At 53.6% G+C, this 14,312-nt stretch overlaps 1 protein-coding gene across 1 annotated transcript in view; it reads left to right on the top strand.

Moving 5' to 3' along the window:
- Positions 1-11,647: 11,647 nt before the first annotated feature.
- LOC148591242 (olfactory receptor 14A16-like) overlaps positions 11,648-14,312 on the top strand; it is a 46,314-nt gene continuing 43,649 nt past the window's right edge. Inside the window, exons 1-3 of the mRNA XM_088537937.1 lie at positions 11,648-11,674; positions 12,868-13,263; positions 13,785-13,950. Coding sequence (XP_088394063.1) covers positions 11,648-11,674; positions 12,868-13,263; positions 13,785-13,950 — 589 coding nt within the window. The remainder of the gene's footprint in view (positions 11,675-12,867; positions 13,264-13,784; positions 13,951-14,312) is intronic.

Raw genomic sequence — 14,312 nt, 5'->3', positions numbered from 1 at the left:
CCATTACTATATGAGAAAGAGAATAGTGGTTAAAAGATACATCACCAATTGTCTAAATATGTTACTGTCATACAGATCCACAGTCACTGGAGAGTCCCTGTTGTGGCGAGGATTTGGAGAACCTTCCCAGCAACTGGGAGGTCTTACATGGTGCATCCACCCGTGAGGTCTCCAAAATCGCAGCAAGAGTGTCCATCTTTTATAGAGACAAATCAGCAATCATGATAACTTGCATTTTGTTTGTGAGTGGTGACATCTGATGTGGCATACTTTCCCTATCATGTGGGATGGGGATCTACTCAGAGCCCAGGCCTTGGATGGGAGGGTTCCCTTCAAGGTCAAAAACAGCCCCACAAGAGCTTAAAAAAGCTACAGTTTAATGAGCCTCCGTGCAAGCTGGCATGAGCAATTCTACAGGCGAGTGTTGTGCACTGCAAAGGCAGTGCCGTATTCATCTCTAAGTCAACCCCGACTCGGGCCTGTCATTCAGGCCCTGGCACTTCAGTTCCTCATGTTCCACTCTGTCGTGACACACCAGGTTATATTCGTCCCCACATTGTGGGGCTGCCGAGAGATTTCCTTGGTAGTGGGAAGCAGCATGAAAAGAGGAAACAGGACCAAAACAGAGCTTGGGAAGCTCAGATTGGGCAATAGGATGGAGAAATATCACTTGAAGGGTAGAGCAGTGGTGCTACAGGGCACCCAGAGCGAGTCTGTTACCACCAATGGCTTTGTGTTTCAAGAAACGGCCACTGAGGATGGAAAAGCTCTCAATGAAGGGAAGGAGAACCTCTTGTGAGAACTTGTTGGGGAAGCAGATTGGGTGTCTATAGTCTGCAGGGACACAGGAGCAGGTCTTGGATGACCTGTGCTAGAGATGGCCAAGGGCGCTGCCAAGGCCCCAACAGAATGGAGGTCTTTATCCTCTTGACTATGGCTGTTGTGTCTGTCACCAAGGCCTACCAGGAATCATCAGGACTTCTTGGCCCCCTTTATCCTTCTGAAGACCCTGGGAGGTGTCGTGTGTTTGTCCTGCACTCAACACTGCACACCCTCACCCAAACACTGATGCCAGGGAGAGACTTGGGCATAGAATCATAGAATCATAGAATCATAGAATGCTTAGGGTTGGAAGGGACCTCTAGAGATCATCTAGTCCAACCCCCCTGCATACGCAGGGACACCTAGAGCACGTGGCACAGGACTGCATCCAAGCGGGTTTTGAAGATCTCCAGAGAAGGAGACTCTACAACCTCTCTGGGCAGCCTGTTCCAGTGCTCTGTCACCCTCACTGTTAAGAAATTTTTCCTTAAGTTCCTATGGAATTTTTGATGTTTCAGTTTCCGGCCATTTCCTCTAGTCCTATCAGTGGCCACCACTGAAAAGAGACCATCCCCGTCCTCTGCACTCCCTCCCTTGAGGTATTTATATACACTGATTAGATCCCCTCTCAGCCTTCTCTTCTCCAGGCTGAACAGGCCCAGCTCCCTCAGCCTCTCCTCGTAGGGCAGATGTTCCAGGCCCCTGATCATCCTCGTAGCCCTGCGCTGGACTCTCTCCAGCAGCTCCACATCCCTCTTGTACTGTGGAGCCCAGAACTGGACACAGTACTCCAGATGCGGCCTCACCAGGGCTGAGTAGAGGGGCAGGATCACCTCCCTCGACCTGCTGGAGACGCTCTTCTTAATGCAGCCCAGAATTCCATTGGCCTTCTTGGCCACGAGGGCACACTGCTGCCTCATGGTCAACTTATCATCCACCATGACACCCAGGTCTTTCTCTGCAGAGCTGCTCTCCATGCATCATCTCCATGCATCACATGGAGGAAAGGATCTCCCTTTCCAGGGTTTCTCTGCCTGTGCTTGGCCATTTTCCTTGATAAAACACATCAATGGTCTATTCAGCATCAGAGCCACATGAGTTTTTCTTCTACCTATCTATTACCAATGATTATGTTTTTTAACTTTAAACAGTCCCTGGGGAGTTGTTGTAGTTAATGGCCTCACTGGGATCCATTAATGCTCTACAAATCTTTAGGGTTTCCTTCTGGTTTTGACTTCTTCACTGGTTTCTTCAATCTCCTTTCAAAGCTGCAGTTCATGGACTCAGTTCCAAATAGTGCATGGAGCTCATTAAAAAGAAAAAAGCTCTGATAAACTAGGACTCTCCCTGCTATTTCCTTCAAGTATCCATGGCTAATTGGAGAGGTTTCAGGAGTGTAGCTTAAAGATGAAGACAACAATAATATACAACTATTTAATCTTTTTAAGGTTTTGCATTATTATTCCAAAGAACAGGTGATAGCACACTGCCAATTCACAGTCATCCAGACTGACTCCTAATAAAGTCAGGAAACGCAGGAAAACCAGTGTCCCAGAGATCAGGCACTGTATGCACAATTTTCCTTCCCATCTCCCCTGCCCTGCCATTTCTCTCATCAGCCTCTTGGGAATTTAAGTCACTCTTGCTGAAAGCTAGCCTTAGTCCACCTAAGTCTGCACTCAATGTTATATCTCACCTGCCCCAATTCCCACCTCCTTTACTTAGACAACTGGCTGCAAACAGGCATAGGAGGATCTTGTTTTAGTTACAAGGAAACAAACAAACAAAAAAAGCAAAGTATAGTTTCATGGAAAATAATGACACTCTCTGAATGTGTGCTAAGTCCATACAACCCTTACATACAGTTAGGACTTGGCTAATGGGGCAGGCTACATAGAGACAGAGCAAGCTTTAACCTCCCTTAAAGGGCAAACCAGCCGCTGGGTCTCTGAGTGAACAGAGTATCAGGAGGAGTCACAATGTGTCCAGATGGTGTCCTAAGGCGATGTTAGAAATAGTCACTTTAACAGGATATGTAGGAATGGGAGACTTAGGTAGGAGAACAGCAGAAGGGAGAGAATGTGCCAAGATGCCCAGCCCATAGAGCTGGGCTCACAGCATCACTGATGAGCTGCCACAGATTTAATAAGCAATGCAAAGAAGTCCTTCCTTTGGCTGTGGCTTTCCGTGACTCGGAAAGCCACATCTCTGACAGGATTCCAGGGAGATAGGGTTTTTCTTTGCTAAGATGGTCCCCAGGACTCTGCAGATGCCTGTGGATCCCAGGCTGTGGCAGTAGCTGCTCAGGGCTGGAGGCTGCTGCAGGAGTCCTGCCTGAGGGTCCCACCTTGCTTGGGAACAATGTGGCAGCCAGGACTCCTGGGGCTGGGGCTTCCCCGAGCCCCAAGGCTCCCGTGGGGCAGCTCCAACCCTTGTGTGGGTGCTGGGGGCAGAAGGACAGAATCCAGGGCAGGTTTCCCTGGCACTGGCTGCCCCTCTTCTCCCCCACGCCGGGGTGGGCAGTGCTGGCTGAGCCCAACACAGCAGCTCACACAGCCCCCCAGGCCCCCACACCAGCACCCCCAGCACCAGCACCAGCACCAGCACCAGCACCAGCACCAGCACCAGCACCAGCAGCCCCGAGCTGGGCTCCCCTCCCTGCCCCGGCCCCGCACAGCCCCCAGCACAGCCAGGAGCCCCGCGGGGCCTCACAGCCAATGGCTGCGCTGGGCACGAGGAGGTCACTGCTGCCGCAGCCCCTGATAGGCCAGCTGCAGGGAGAGGGCGTGGCTGCTGCTTGGGAGGTCCCCGCTGCGGGCAGAGCTGATTGGGCAGCAGCAGGGCTGGCTCTGCCTGGTGACTGTGAGGTCACCGCTCCCGCAGCGCCTCATTGGGCAGCAGCCGGGCCCTGCAGGGCTCTGCGCTGCTGAGATCATCTCCGCGGAGCAGCTGCTGAGCCCGGGCTGGGCTCCTGGCGGGGAAGGGCTGGGGAGGCCATTGCTGCCCTGGAGGGCAGGGCCAGAGAGCTGGGCGGGACGGCGCTGTGACGTCATGTCTTTGTGAGTGCCTGATTGGCCGGCAGCAGGCAGGCAGGCGTGGGCGGTGGGTGGGGGGTCTCTGTGGTGAGAGGAGCTGAGAGGGCAGCAGTGGTTCCTGTGTGGGGAAGGGGGTTGAGGAAGCTGCTGTCTCTGAAGGCCACAGGCAGCAGCAGGGATGTGGTGGGTTTGCACCTGTGAGGTCACCTCCATGTGAGCAGCTGGGTTTGGGGTTTAGGCTTTTGGGTTGTGATCAGTGGCTCAGAGCCTAGTTGGAGACCTGCAACTATTGGTATCAGGAGTCAGTCAAAACCTGTCCAGTTTATTAGTCGGTGACCTGAAGGGGCAGAGTCTACCCTCACCAAGTTTTCTGAGGATAGAAAAGTGGGAGGAATGGCTGATAGTCCAGAGGTCTGTGCAGGCTTTACGAGGGACCTGGACAGCCTGGAGAGTTGGAGGCAGAGGAATCTCGTGAAGTTCAACATGGGCAAGTGCAGGGTCTTGCAGCTAGGGAGGAATAACCCCATGCACCTGGACGGGGCGGGGGGTTGACCTGTTGGAGAGCAGCTCCACAAAAAGGGACCTGGGAATCGTGGTTGGCAACAAATTGACCATGAGCCATCAGTGTGCCCTTGTGGCCGCTGATGCTGGTGGCTGAGGTCTGCTGGTACTCAGAGTGCCCCCACAATATTGCAATGGCAGGAGATGTCTTTGGTGGCCACTAGCTCCAGGCTGTGGTGTTTCACTGCGGGTGCAGGAATCGCCCTCCACTGCCCCTTTCCCGGGCCTCCTGGGTCCCCGCTGCCTCCCTGGGGATTGCAAAGCCCTCCTTTCCCTATGTGCACCTGGGTTTACTGCTCTACCTTCTGGTCCCTGCACTGTGAGTCATCCCTGTTTCATTAAAGCTGCACTCAGTGCCCACTCCCAGGCAAACCCTGTGCCTGGAGATCCCCTGGGGGTTCTCTCATCAGCACAGTCACGTGTGGGGCAGCCTGGCACAGGCAATGCAGAGACCATTGCCTGTCTGCAGTGGTCACTGAGAGATGACCCCTAGATTGAGGCTAACAGATCACCCTGGAATGCTGAGGTCATCCCCTGGATCTCATGGAGTTCACAAGGAGAAGAGCAGGCCCCTTTGTGGTTGCACATCCTTGGGCATGTTTTTCTGATTCTGGTTTCTAAAGAGGGGCCAGATTCAGGACCATCATAGGGCAGATCCCCTTTTATTATGGACATGTTATTCTGGAGTCCGGCTGTGGCTTAAGGGAGCCCAAGGACTGGTCCTGCCTGTTCTTACAGGGCACGTGGAAACACTAGCCTCTCTCTACCAGGTTATGAGAGTTCCTGGGCCATATCTGCAAAATAAAGCATGGAAGGACAGCACGGAAATGAGGAGGCCAACTCTAAATAAAGTCCTGCTGCCCTCCTGGAATGTGTCTTCAGGAAAGATGAACTGCCATGGGAAGGCTGCCTCTAGACTTTCCTTCAATTCACTCATGTTTTGTTTTGTGTGTTGGAGCTTTGAATGCAGCCATGGAAACATGTGGTGACATTTGGTTGCCATTTCTCTCATATTAGAGAGATTTGAGATGACACTCTAACCATAGGCACGAGAGCTGAGATCTCCTAAACAACACTGGACCCCTGGTCTCACCCCACCTGCTCTTGTCCCGCCGTGACTCTGTACCCCAGAGGTCCATTGGTGTCAGTGCTGGAAAAGACGCTGCAGAGGGAAACTCTCCTCCCTGCACTGGGCACATCCAAGGGAGCTCAAAGAAGCGGCTCAGAGAATCCCCCCTCTCTGCTAGTGAAGGGGGAAGCCTGGCTTCCTGCTTTATCATGGTCTATGTTTAAGTGCTAAATGAGAGATTCCTGTGCAGACGTGACAAAAACTAGGTATCTTTATTTTATTATTTATTATTTTAAGATGAATGTAAAAGAAAGAAGTAAAGGAGAAAGAAATTGATAAAATACAGCTTTGATGGCAGATATCCTGGTGAGTGAATGAAACAGTTGTTATCATTGACCTTGTACCCACTGGATGAGTTTCCTCAGTGCCTCCTTGAGCTCCTTGTTCCTCATGCTGTAGATGAGGGGGTTCAGGGCTGGAGGCACCACGGAGTACAGAATGGACACAACCATATCTAGAAGTGGGGAGGAGATGGAGGGGGGCTTCAGGTAGGCAAACAATACAGGAATGACAAACAAGGACACCACGGCCAGGTGTGGGAGGCACATGGAAAAAGCTTTGTGCCGGCCTTGCTCAGATGGGATCCTCAGCACAGCTCTGAAGATCTGCACGTAGGACACCACAATGAAAACAAAACACCCAAAGAGTAAAGAGGTACTAAAAACAATAATCCCAGCTTCCCTGAGGTAGGAGTGTGAGCAGGAGAGCTTGAGGATCTGAGGGATCTCACAGAAGAACTGCTCCACCACATTGCCTTGGCAAAGAGGGATTGAAAATGTGTTTGCAGTGTGCAGGAGAGCATTGAGGAAACCACTGGCCCAGGCAGCTGCTGCCATTCTGACACAAGCTCTGCTGTCCAGGAGGGTCCCATAGTGCAGGGGTCTGCAGATGGCAATGTAGCGGTCATAGGCCATGACTGTGAGGAGAGAAAACTCTGCTGAAAACAAGAAGACCATGAAAAATAGCTGGGCAGCACATTCTGAATAGGCAATGGCCCTGGTGTTCCACAGGGAATTGGCCATGACTTTGGGAACAGTGGTGGAGATGGAGCCAAGGTCGAGGAGCGAGAGGTTGAGGAGGAAGAAGTACATGGGGGTGTGGAGGTGGTGGTCGCAGGCTACGGCTGTGATGATGAGGCCGTTGGCCAGGAGGGCAGCCAGGTAGATGGCCAGGAAGAGCGAGAAGTGCAAGAGCTGCAGCTCCCGCGTGTCTGAGAATGGCAGGAGGAGGAACTCATTGAGGGAGCTACTGTTGGACATTTGCTCTCTCCAGTCATGTGGGACTGTCTAAAGAATAGAAGATATGGAGAAGTTAAGATAAACTTTTGAAGATGAAAGCCCTGAAGTCATTCAGTTGTCCGATACCATCCTCCATTACCTCGCTTTAGTAAGAGTATCTTAGTGCAGTTTATTTTGTTTATTTATTAGTCTTGTTCCCATCTGTCCTGTACGCATGTCTCCTTGAGCTAGAGAATCATTATGCTGCCTTCAAAGGAGACCAGTGTCTGCTGAGAGCAGAGCTGTGCAGTTTCAAAATGTCCATCTCCAAATTTCTCACCCTTTCTCCCCACACCTAAGGGAGATCTCCACAATCTCCTTCTAGCCAAAGACACACAGGGCTCATTTCAGCTGCTCATGGACAGCCTCCCACCACCACCTCCATACCCTCAGCATCTCGGCAGCGTCCTCACACATCGCTCAGATATCACAGATAGGCCATGAGACAGCAGAGCCTTTCTGGAGGGCAGGTGACAGCCTGGCAGGACACCACAGGGAAACAGCCAAAGGAACGTTAGCACTGAGGACAGGCTCTCCTTAAGGGAGAGTCAATGCAATTCCTAGGCTCACAGGCTGCATTTCCAGGAGCTCCACAGGACAAAAGGTGGCTTGAGAAACCTCACTCCCATGCAGACCCCTCTGTTCCACAACTTGTAGCATCGGTCTTTGAAATGCAGCTGAAAACATCCAGCTGCAAAAAGCTGAGAGCAAGAACACGAAAAGCATGGACGGGAGGGGAAACAAGGAGCAACACCATCAATGTGCTACCAAGGGAGGCAAGGAGAGGGACAGAGAGGCCTTCTGGAAAACTTTCACTTTACCGGCTGGGTATGTCACCTCTCCGCGGGGGACGTCGCAGGGCAGTCCCTCTTAGCCCTTTGGTGGGGCAGCAGGCAATGACCTGTGGCAGGAGAGCTGCCCCTCTCCTCTGCTGCAGGTCTGGCTGCAGAGGAGGCGGCTCCTGCCCTGCACCTCCTGCCCCTTCCCTGCCCATCTCTGCTGCCTGCAGCTGTCCCTGCCGGCAGCTCTTCCTCTATCCCAGTGCCCCGTCCCTGCCATTGCTCACAGATCCCATATCGTATCACCCTCTGTGTGCTCAGTTCTGCCCTGCAGAAACCTCTGGGCAATGTCCAGGGGCAGCTCTGCAGTTGCAGTTCCTAAGGAGCCGGTCACATGAGGTCCTGTGAGTCCACAAAGACGATATGGATGTTACCTGTAGGCTAAGATGGGCATGAAGCAGCTTGCTGAGGCTTCTCACAGACCTATTGATCTCTAGGCATGAAGATCTAGGACTCCCAGTTCCCTGCCAAAACAGAAAACTTGTTCCTTCATTCCCCCTGCAATATTAAAGAGGCGGAAAGAGCAGAGAGAGGAAGGAAAGCTCCTTCCCTTTCCGGTGGCCCTTCTGATCTTGCTCCCGTAAAGGACCCCTTGCACGTGCCCTGTGTATGAGCTGGAGCTGTGAGCAGACTTCACCCTGCAGCAGCCTCTTAGCAGCAGAATGAACCTGCCCTCACGGGTGTCTGTCTCCCCACGCTTCCTCGTAGCGCTGTGGGGAGCACCCTGGGCAGTGCTGCCCCTCGCAGGCTGCAGAGTCACTGTCCCGGGCACACAGCACCCTGGGCCTAGGGGATGCTGCTCTCAATCACAGCCTGTGCAGAGCTGGGTGCAGAGCGCAGCTTCACACCCCTGCGTCTTCCCTGCGAGAAGGGAGCAGGATGCCCTGTCCCTGTGAGCGTGTGGCAGGGAATCCCTGCTCTGAAGCATCTCCTCCTCCTGCCATGTCCTGGATACTCCAGGAGAGAGACCTTTAAAATCTCGATCCATAATTACATGCATCGAGTTCAGAAGAGACCTCCAGGAACATCAGCAGCTTTGCCCCACTCACCGTGTCAAGGGCTGGAAAGGTTTCTCCCGCAACAAGCTCTCCTCTCTCCTTCACACTGCCGTTCCCCTCTCGCTGCCTTCTCTCCTCTGCTGTCCGCAGCAGCAGGCAGTGCCCGCAGCCCTGCTGCTCTTGGCACAGGAGCTGCTCCTGCACTCGGCTGTCTCTGGGCAGTGCTGCCAGGCTGCCACGAGCTGCCTCCGTCCCAGGAGCCTGGCCCCGCTCAGGAGCAGAGGAACAGCTGAACTCACCAATTTCTCTGTCCCTTGTGCCCCCTCCTCCTGGGAAATGTTTGTTAAGTAAACTAAAATAATCACTTGTTGTCTTTTCCTAATTAATAGAGAAAGAAGGATTTCCAACTTGCCGTCTATTTCATCAAGAGAATGACTTATCTGTGCAAGTTAGAAAAGTCTCACTCTGGAAGTACCTAGTTAGTAAGACCCCGTAAGCAGGAGACTGAGACAGGGGCAAGAAGGGGGCTCATGGATTCAGATGAGTCAATCTGGGCATCCCATGCGGGTTCTGAAGCCCTTGGTCTGGGATGGGATTCAGATTCCTCCCCACACACAGAAGGTGGGATTCTGCTTCCCCATGCTGAAGTGTGCACAGCACTGACATCTCCACAGGAGCTCCTTCTCTAAGCTCCCCTTGAAATCACTGCTGATGGAAGGTGGAAGTCAGCTGGCAACACACAAACAGCTGGGGACAGTTGAAGAAACAGTGGAGGTACCAAAAACCTGCCCATGTCTGTCTGCTCTTAAGCAGCAAATCTCAGACCCACATTCTCATGGAGCTCCAGGACAAGACCAGGTGGGGATGTCCTTGGCCATCTCAAATGACCCCAGGTGCCTTCCACTACTATGTGAGCACCATGCAGTATAAAGCAGAGACCCAGGCAGATCATCGCAGTGCAAAAAGTTAATATAATTCAGTGCAGACATATCATTCAGTGACATCGGAACAGGCTGGCTGGGCCAAGACAGATGCCTGCATTGTCCAGCATAACCAAATGCCTCCTCTAGCATGGGATCTATGAGAAGCCATGTCCCTTTGGAGTTGGAACTGGGCAAGCACCCCAGGACCTCTCGGGTTCGCTACCAGTGCCAAAACAACTGGATCCCACCACTGCCTTTAGGCCAATCCATCCCTCCTACCGCCAGGCGTGCTCCCTAAATGGGGGAGGCACATCACACCAAGGTGTCTGCTCTGGTCTCTGCTCTCTTAACAGCTTCGCGCTTTTATCAAACAGAACCTCCTTTCACCCTGGATGATATGACTGGGCTAATGATGGCCTCAGGATGGCTGGATCATAGACGGCTCCAGCCCAAGAACACCTCAATGATGCCTTCTCCTGCCTGGATATTGGCCCAACTCCGTCACAGGCCCCAAGGTACTACAAATCAGCTCAGGCAACAAAGCCCTCTCCTGCCATTTCCTCACAGTCACACTATGTTTCTCCCTGGCCTTGGGCACTGCAGGCTTTGCTCTCCTAGTGGGAACCTTCTTTCACCATTGCATTGACATCTTCTCTCCATGTCAGCATTTCTCTGCTCTCAAGTGGGGCCATTGCACACACGATGTCCTTGGCTCTTGGTAATAGGGTCTACCATGACCAATCTGTCTTCTGTGCCACATCCTGACCTTTTGCATTCCAGATATATGGAAATATCTGTAGCCTGGCAAGAGAGCTTGAGGATTTGGGGGATTTCACAAAACTACTGTCTGTAGAGCTATCTCTACAGAAAGAAAGCATGAAAGTGTTAGCAGTATGGACCAGGGCATTGAGAAACCCACAGGCCCAGGCAGCTGCTGCCATTTCAACACAAGTTCTGCTGCTCAGGAGGATCCCATAGTACAAGGATCTGCAGATGGCCTCAAAGTGGTCATAAGCCATGACTGTGTGAAGAAAACATTCTCTTGAACTCAAGAAGACAGAGACCTGTGCAGCACATCCCAGGTAGGAAATGGCCCTGGCGTCTCTAATCACTAGAGAGAGATGGTAGGAGTCAGTAATAACACCTTGTAATGCCTGAGGGGCTGGGGTGGTCCAAGGCAAATGCAAGGGTCTGCAAATTCTCTTGGAACCATCCTGAGAGATGGACATCCTTCCCAAGCACCAGCTGATGCATACAGGGGCAAGGAGGGTGTCCTTGACCACATGAAATGGAACCAGGCATGTGCATTTAGGGCATGTGAGCTCAAATCAGAGCAAAGCAAAGTGACACACACACACATCCCTGCATGACAGGCACCCAAGTTCAGTCCAAGGTCTCTAGAGCTGTGCCAGGTGCCTGGTGTGCCCATTACAGCCAGCCATGGCTGGCAAATACAGCACAGCACCTCCAGGAAAGCCACAACCTCCTGGAATGGGTGCAGAGGGCAGGAACTCTGAGGCCTCTCAAGGTGGTCCAGGGCCTATGGACCAGCAACTGAGCACCAACACATGAAAGGAGGAATCAGTAATGGGAGACACATGACACTGGGGTCTCTTTTCATGAACCTATGTTCTTAAAGGCTGATGGGTCTCCTCCTCCTGAACCTTCTTACCTGTGGTGATCCTGACAGTGATCATGCTACTGATGTCCTCAGTGTGGCCACATGAAAGGCTGTCCTCCTCCAGAAGGAACAGGAATTTTCTCATGCACTGATACAAGAAGGAGAAACATGTCCGAAGGATTCAGGTTTTAATTTTGCATTTCAGGTGTCATAATTCATATTGCTTTCATGTACCCTCATACCAGCTTAAGACAAGCAAGAAATGGAGAGGATGAAGTGCAAAGAGTCTCTTTTCCTTTTTTTTTTTTCTTCTCTTTTTGTCTTTCTTTTTTTTTTTCAGCAGGAGCTGGAGGAGAACCTGCAGCTGAGCTTAGAGCAAGGCAGCAAAACTGCATGTTGTCACATTTCATCTGGAAGGAGACTGTTCCCTTCTGCTCACCTGATGGTCATCAAGCAGTTGGCCAAGCTGGTGAGGAGAGCCTTAAATTGAGAATGACTCAGAGAAGAAGAATACAGAAAGAGTGAGGGAGTGATGGGCTGGGATGGTGGGGAAAGGTGTAGGTGAGGTGGACAAAGGAAACCCTGGAGAGTGCAGCAAGATGCAGGGAACTCTGTCTAGGGACAGACAGAGAGTCAGTCAGGATTGTAGGGGTGAGGATTAATGGGCAGACCAACAGGGATGGCCTTGTGTAGATCTCTGCTATGGAGCGCCTGAAGAAGTGCAGCCTCTGCAAGGCCTGGGGAGTGCAGAGCTGGAAGGAGGAACATTCATTCTGCTCCCCGGATAGCAGTTCCCAGGCAGGCTCAGAAGCTGGAATCAGGACTTGGAGGTAGCAACATGGTGATGGGCATCCCCATGGAAATGGTCAGGACATCATGATGGAGTCCCCATGGTCTCCACCAAGGCATCATGATGGGATGAATCCCCATGGTCTCCCAAGACATCATGATGGGGTCCCCTTGGTCTCCACCAGGACAGCGTGATGAGGTCCCCATGGTCTCCACCAAGACATCGTGAGGGGGTCCTCATGGCACTCACCAGGGCTTTGTGATGGCAGTGGCATCGTGCCCGCAAGGCCTTTGTGAGGGGGCGGTCTCCATGGTGACCATGCCTTTATTGAGGGAAAAGACCCCAGGTCCCCACTCTGAGGAGAGCAGCTCCATCAGGAGAGAGCAGCTCTCCTTGGTGCCAGTGTCAGGTCCCCACAAGAGGATCCTGAACATGGACGAGGAGCAGCAGGCGAACGCCTGCTCCCAGCCCACAGACGGGCTCTCAGGCTTGCAGGAGAGCGGGAGCGAGGTGGGCAGTGGGGCTGAAGGGAGACGCAGACAGCAGGGATGGGACTGACATGGAGAGCACAAGGATGGTTTGGAAGGGGAGCTGGGGTGAGGTAGCCAGGCACGAGCTCTTCTGGGGTGGGCTCATTTATTCTCAGCCCTGGGCATTTTTTCTCGGACAAAATACACCAGCCAGGGTCCTCCCAGGGCGACCCAAACCCTGTGAGCTCTGTGCTGAGGATCAGCAAGCAGCTCTAGACTGAGCTCAGCCAGGCTGTGTGCAGCCACGAGCCTCCCTTGGACACAGGGCTGAGATTTCTTGTGCTTCAGAGGCCACTTGTATCCATGTAGCCACCTCCATCACGGGCCTCCTTCTCCCCGCAGGTGGGCCAGCAGCTCAAGGACCAGCGCCCGGAGGCAACGGTCCTGAACCAGGACTTGGTGCTAAGCACATCCTCAGAGTGCCAAGGGGGAGAGCTGCAGCTTCCCCAAGTGGAAGTGCCACCCATCAAGGTGTCCCAGGAAGAAAGAGCCTCTTCTGCCCCGCAGGATGCCCAGCAGTGCACGCTGCCAGCCAAGGAGGGTTCCCGGGAGGCTGAACTCCCCAGTCTGCCCTTCGCAGAGGCACCACCCGGCTCTGCAGAAGACAGAGCTGCTGCCGGCTCACCCGGTGAAACGGCCTCACTGGAGGCCACGTGCTCGTCCCTGCTCGAGCCTGCTGGCTTCGTGGACAGCATCTTTGCGGAGATTGCTGTGGAGCTGAGGGCAGAGAGCCGGAAGGCTGCCCCACCACGCCGAGCAGGGACAGGACAGGGCCCAAAGCAGCAGCCTGTGGGCATCGTCTGCCACCTGGGAGCAGAGCCGCTGCGTGTGCACCCGGACAACACCGCGCGCTGCCTGTCCGTGCTCAGCATCCGCACGGAGCCGCTGGAGGAGCTCGAGAGCAGCTGCCTGGCGCGCACCGGGCAGAGCTTGGCCCAGCTGCGCGAAGGCACCTTCCTGAGGAAGCAGCAGAGCCTGGAGGAGAGCGAGGACGAGGAAGAGGAGGGCGAGGGGACACGTTTCTCCCTGACAGCCTCGGGATCGCTCAATGTGCGACCCAAACAAGTGAGCACAAGGGAGGGCTGGGGCAACCATAACCCACCGGTGCTGGGACAAGCTGCTGCGCTGCATTGTGACATCCCAGTTGTCCCTGTGCTCAGGAGGCCATTCTAGGTGGAAAATGAAGCTCTGTTCACAAACCTCCCTCTCTCCTCTAGCTCCTCGCCAGAAACTCCTTCTATGACTTGTGGAACCCGAAGGTCACGCAAGTGGAGCTCCTCAAAGATGCAATGTGCAAGTGGGAGGTGCTGGAGCGGCTCTATGTCCATGCTCCCAAGAAGGAGTGGCAGGTGAGAAGTGGGAAGAAGGACCTGGGAGCAGAGCAGGATGAGCACATGGGCCAGACTGATGAGGAAGAGGAAGCTGGTGAAGAGGTTTTGCAAGGCCAGGAGGTGGAGGGAAGCATCTCCTTGCCATGGGTCAGACCCAGCCTCCGCAGCCAGTTCACAGACAGGGAGATGTCTGACCAGAAGGTGCCCCCTGTGAGTGACAGCCCCACTCCAGAGCAACCACTGCCTGAGGACACGGCACCAGCGGCTCCTCCCCCGGCTGCAGGCCCTGCTCCCCAGGTGAGCAAGCAGCGCCTCACCTGCACCCACCATCCCAGGGAGCTGCCCTGTGAGCTGGGCCTGGGGGGAGCAGATGGGGTGCCCAGAGCTGCCCAATCCCTTAGGACCCCTCTGCCCATGGCATCCCACTGTCACCCCCAGGCATTTGCCCTCTGCCAT

Source organism: Tinamus guttatus, unplaced genomic scaffold (assembly GCF_059628265.1).
Source record: "Tinamus guttatus ecotype Peru unplaced genomic scaffold, ASM5962826v1 Tinamus_guttatus_pri_ptg000903l, whole genome shotgun sequence".
Classification (NCBI taxonomy): Eukaryota; Metazoa; Chordata; class Aves; order Tinamiformes; family Tinamidae; genus Tinamus; species Tinamus guttatus.
The sequence above is the reverse complement of the archived record's forward strand: the minus strand, read 5'-3'. Positions and strand labels throughout refer to the sequence as shown.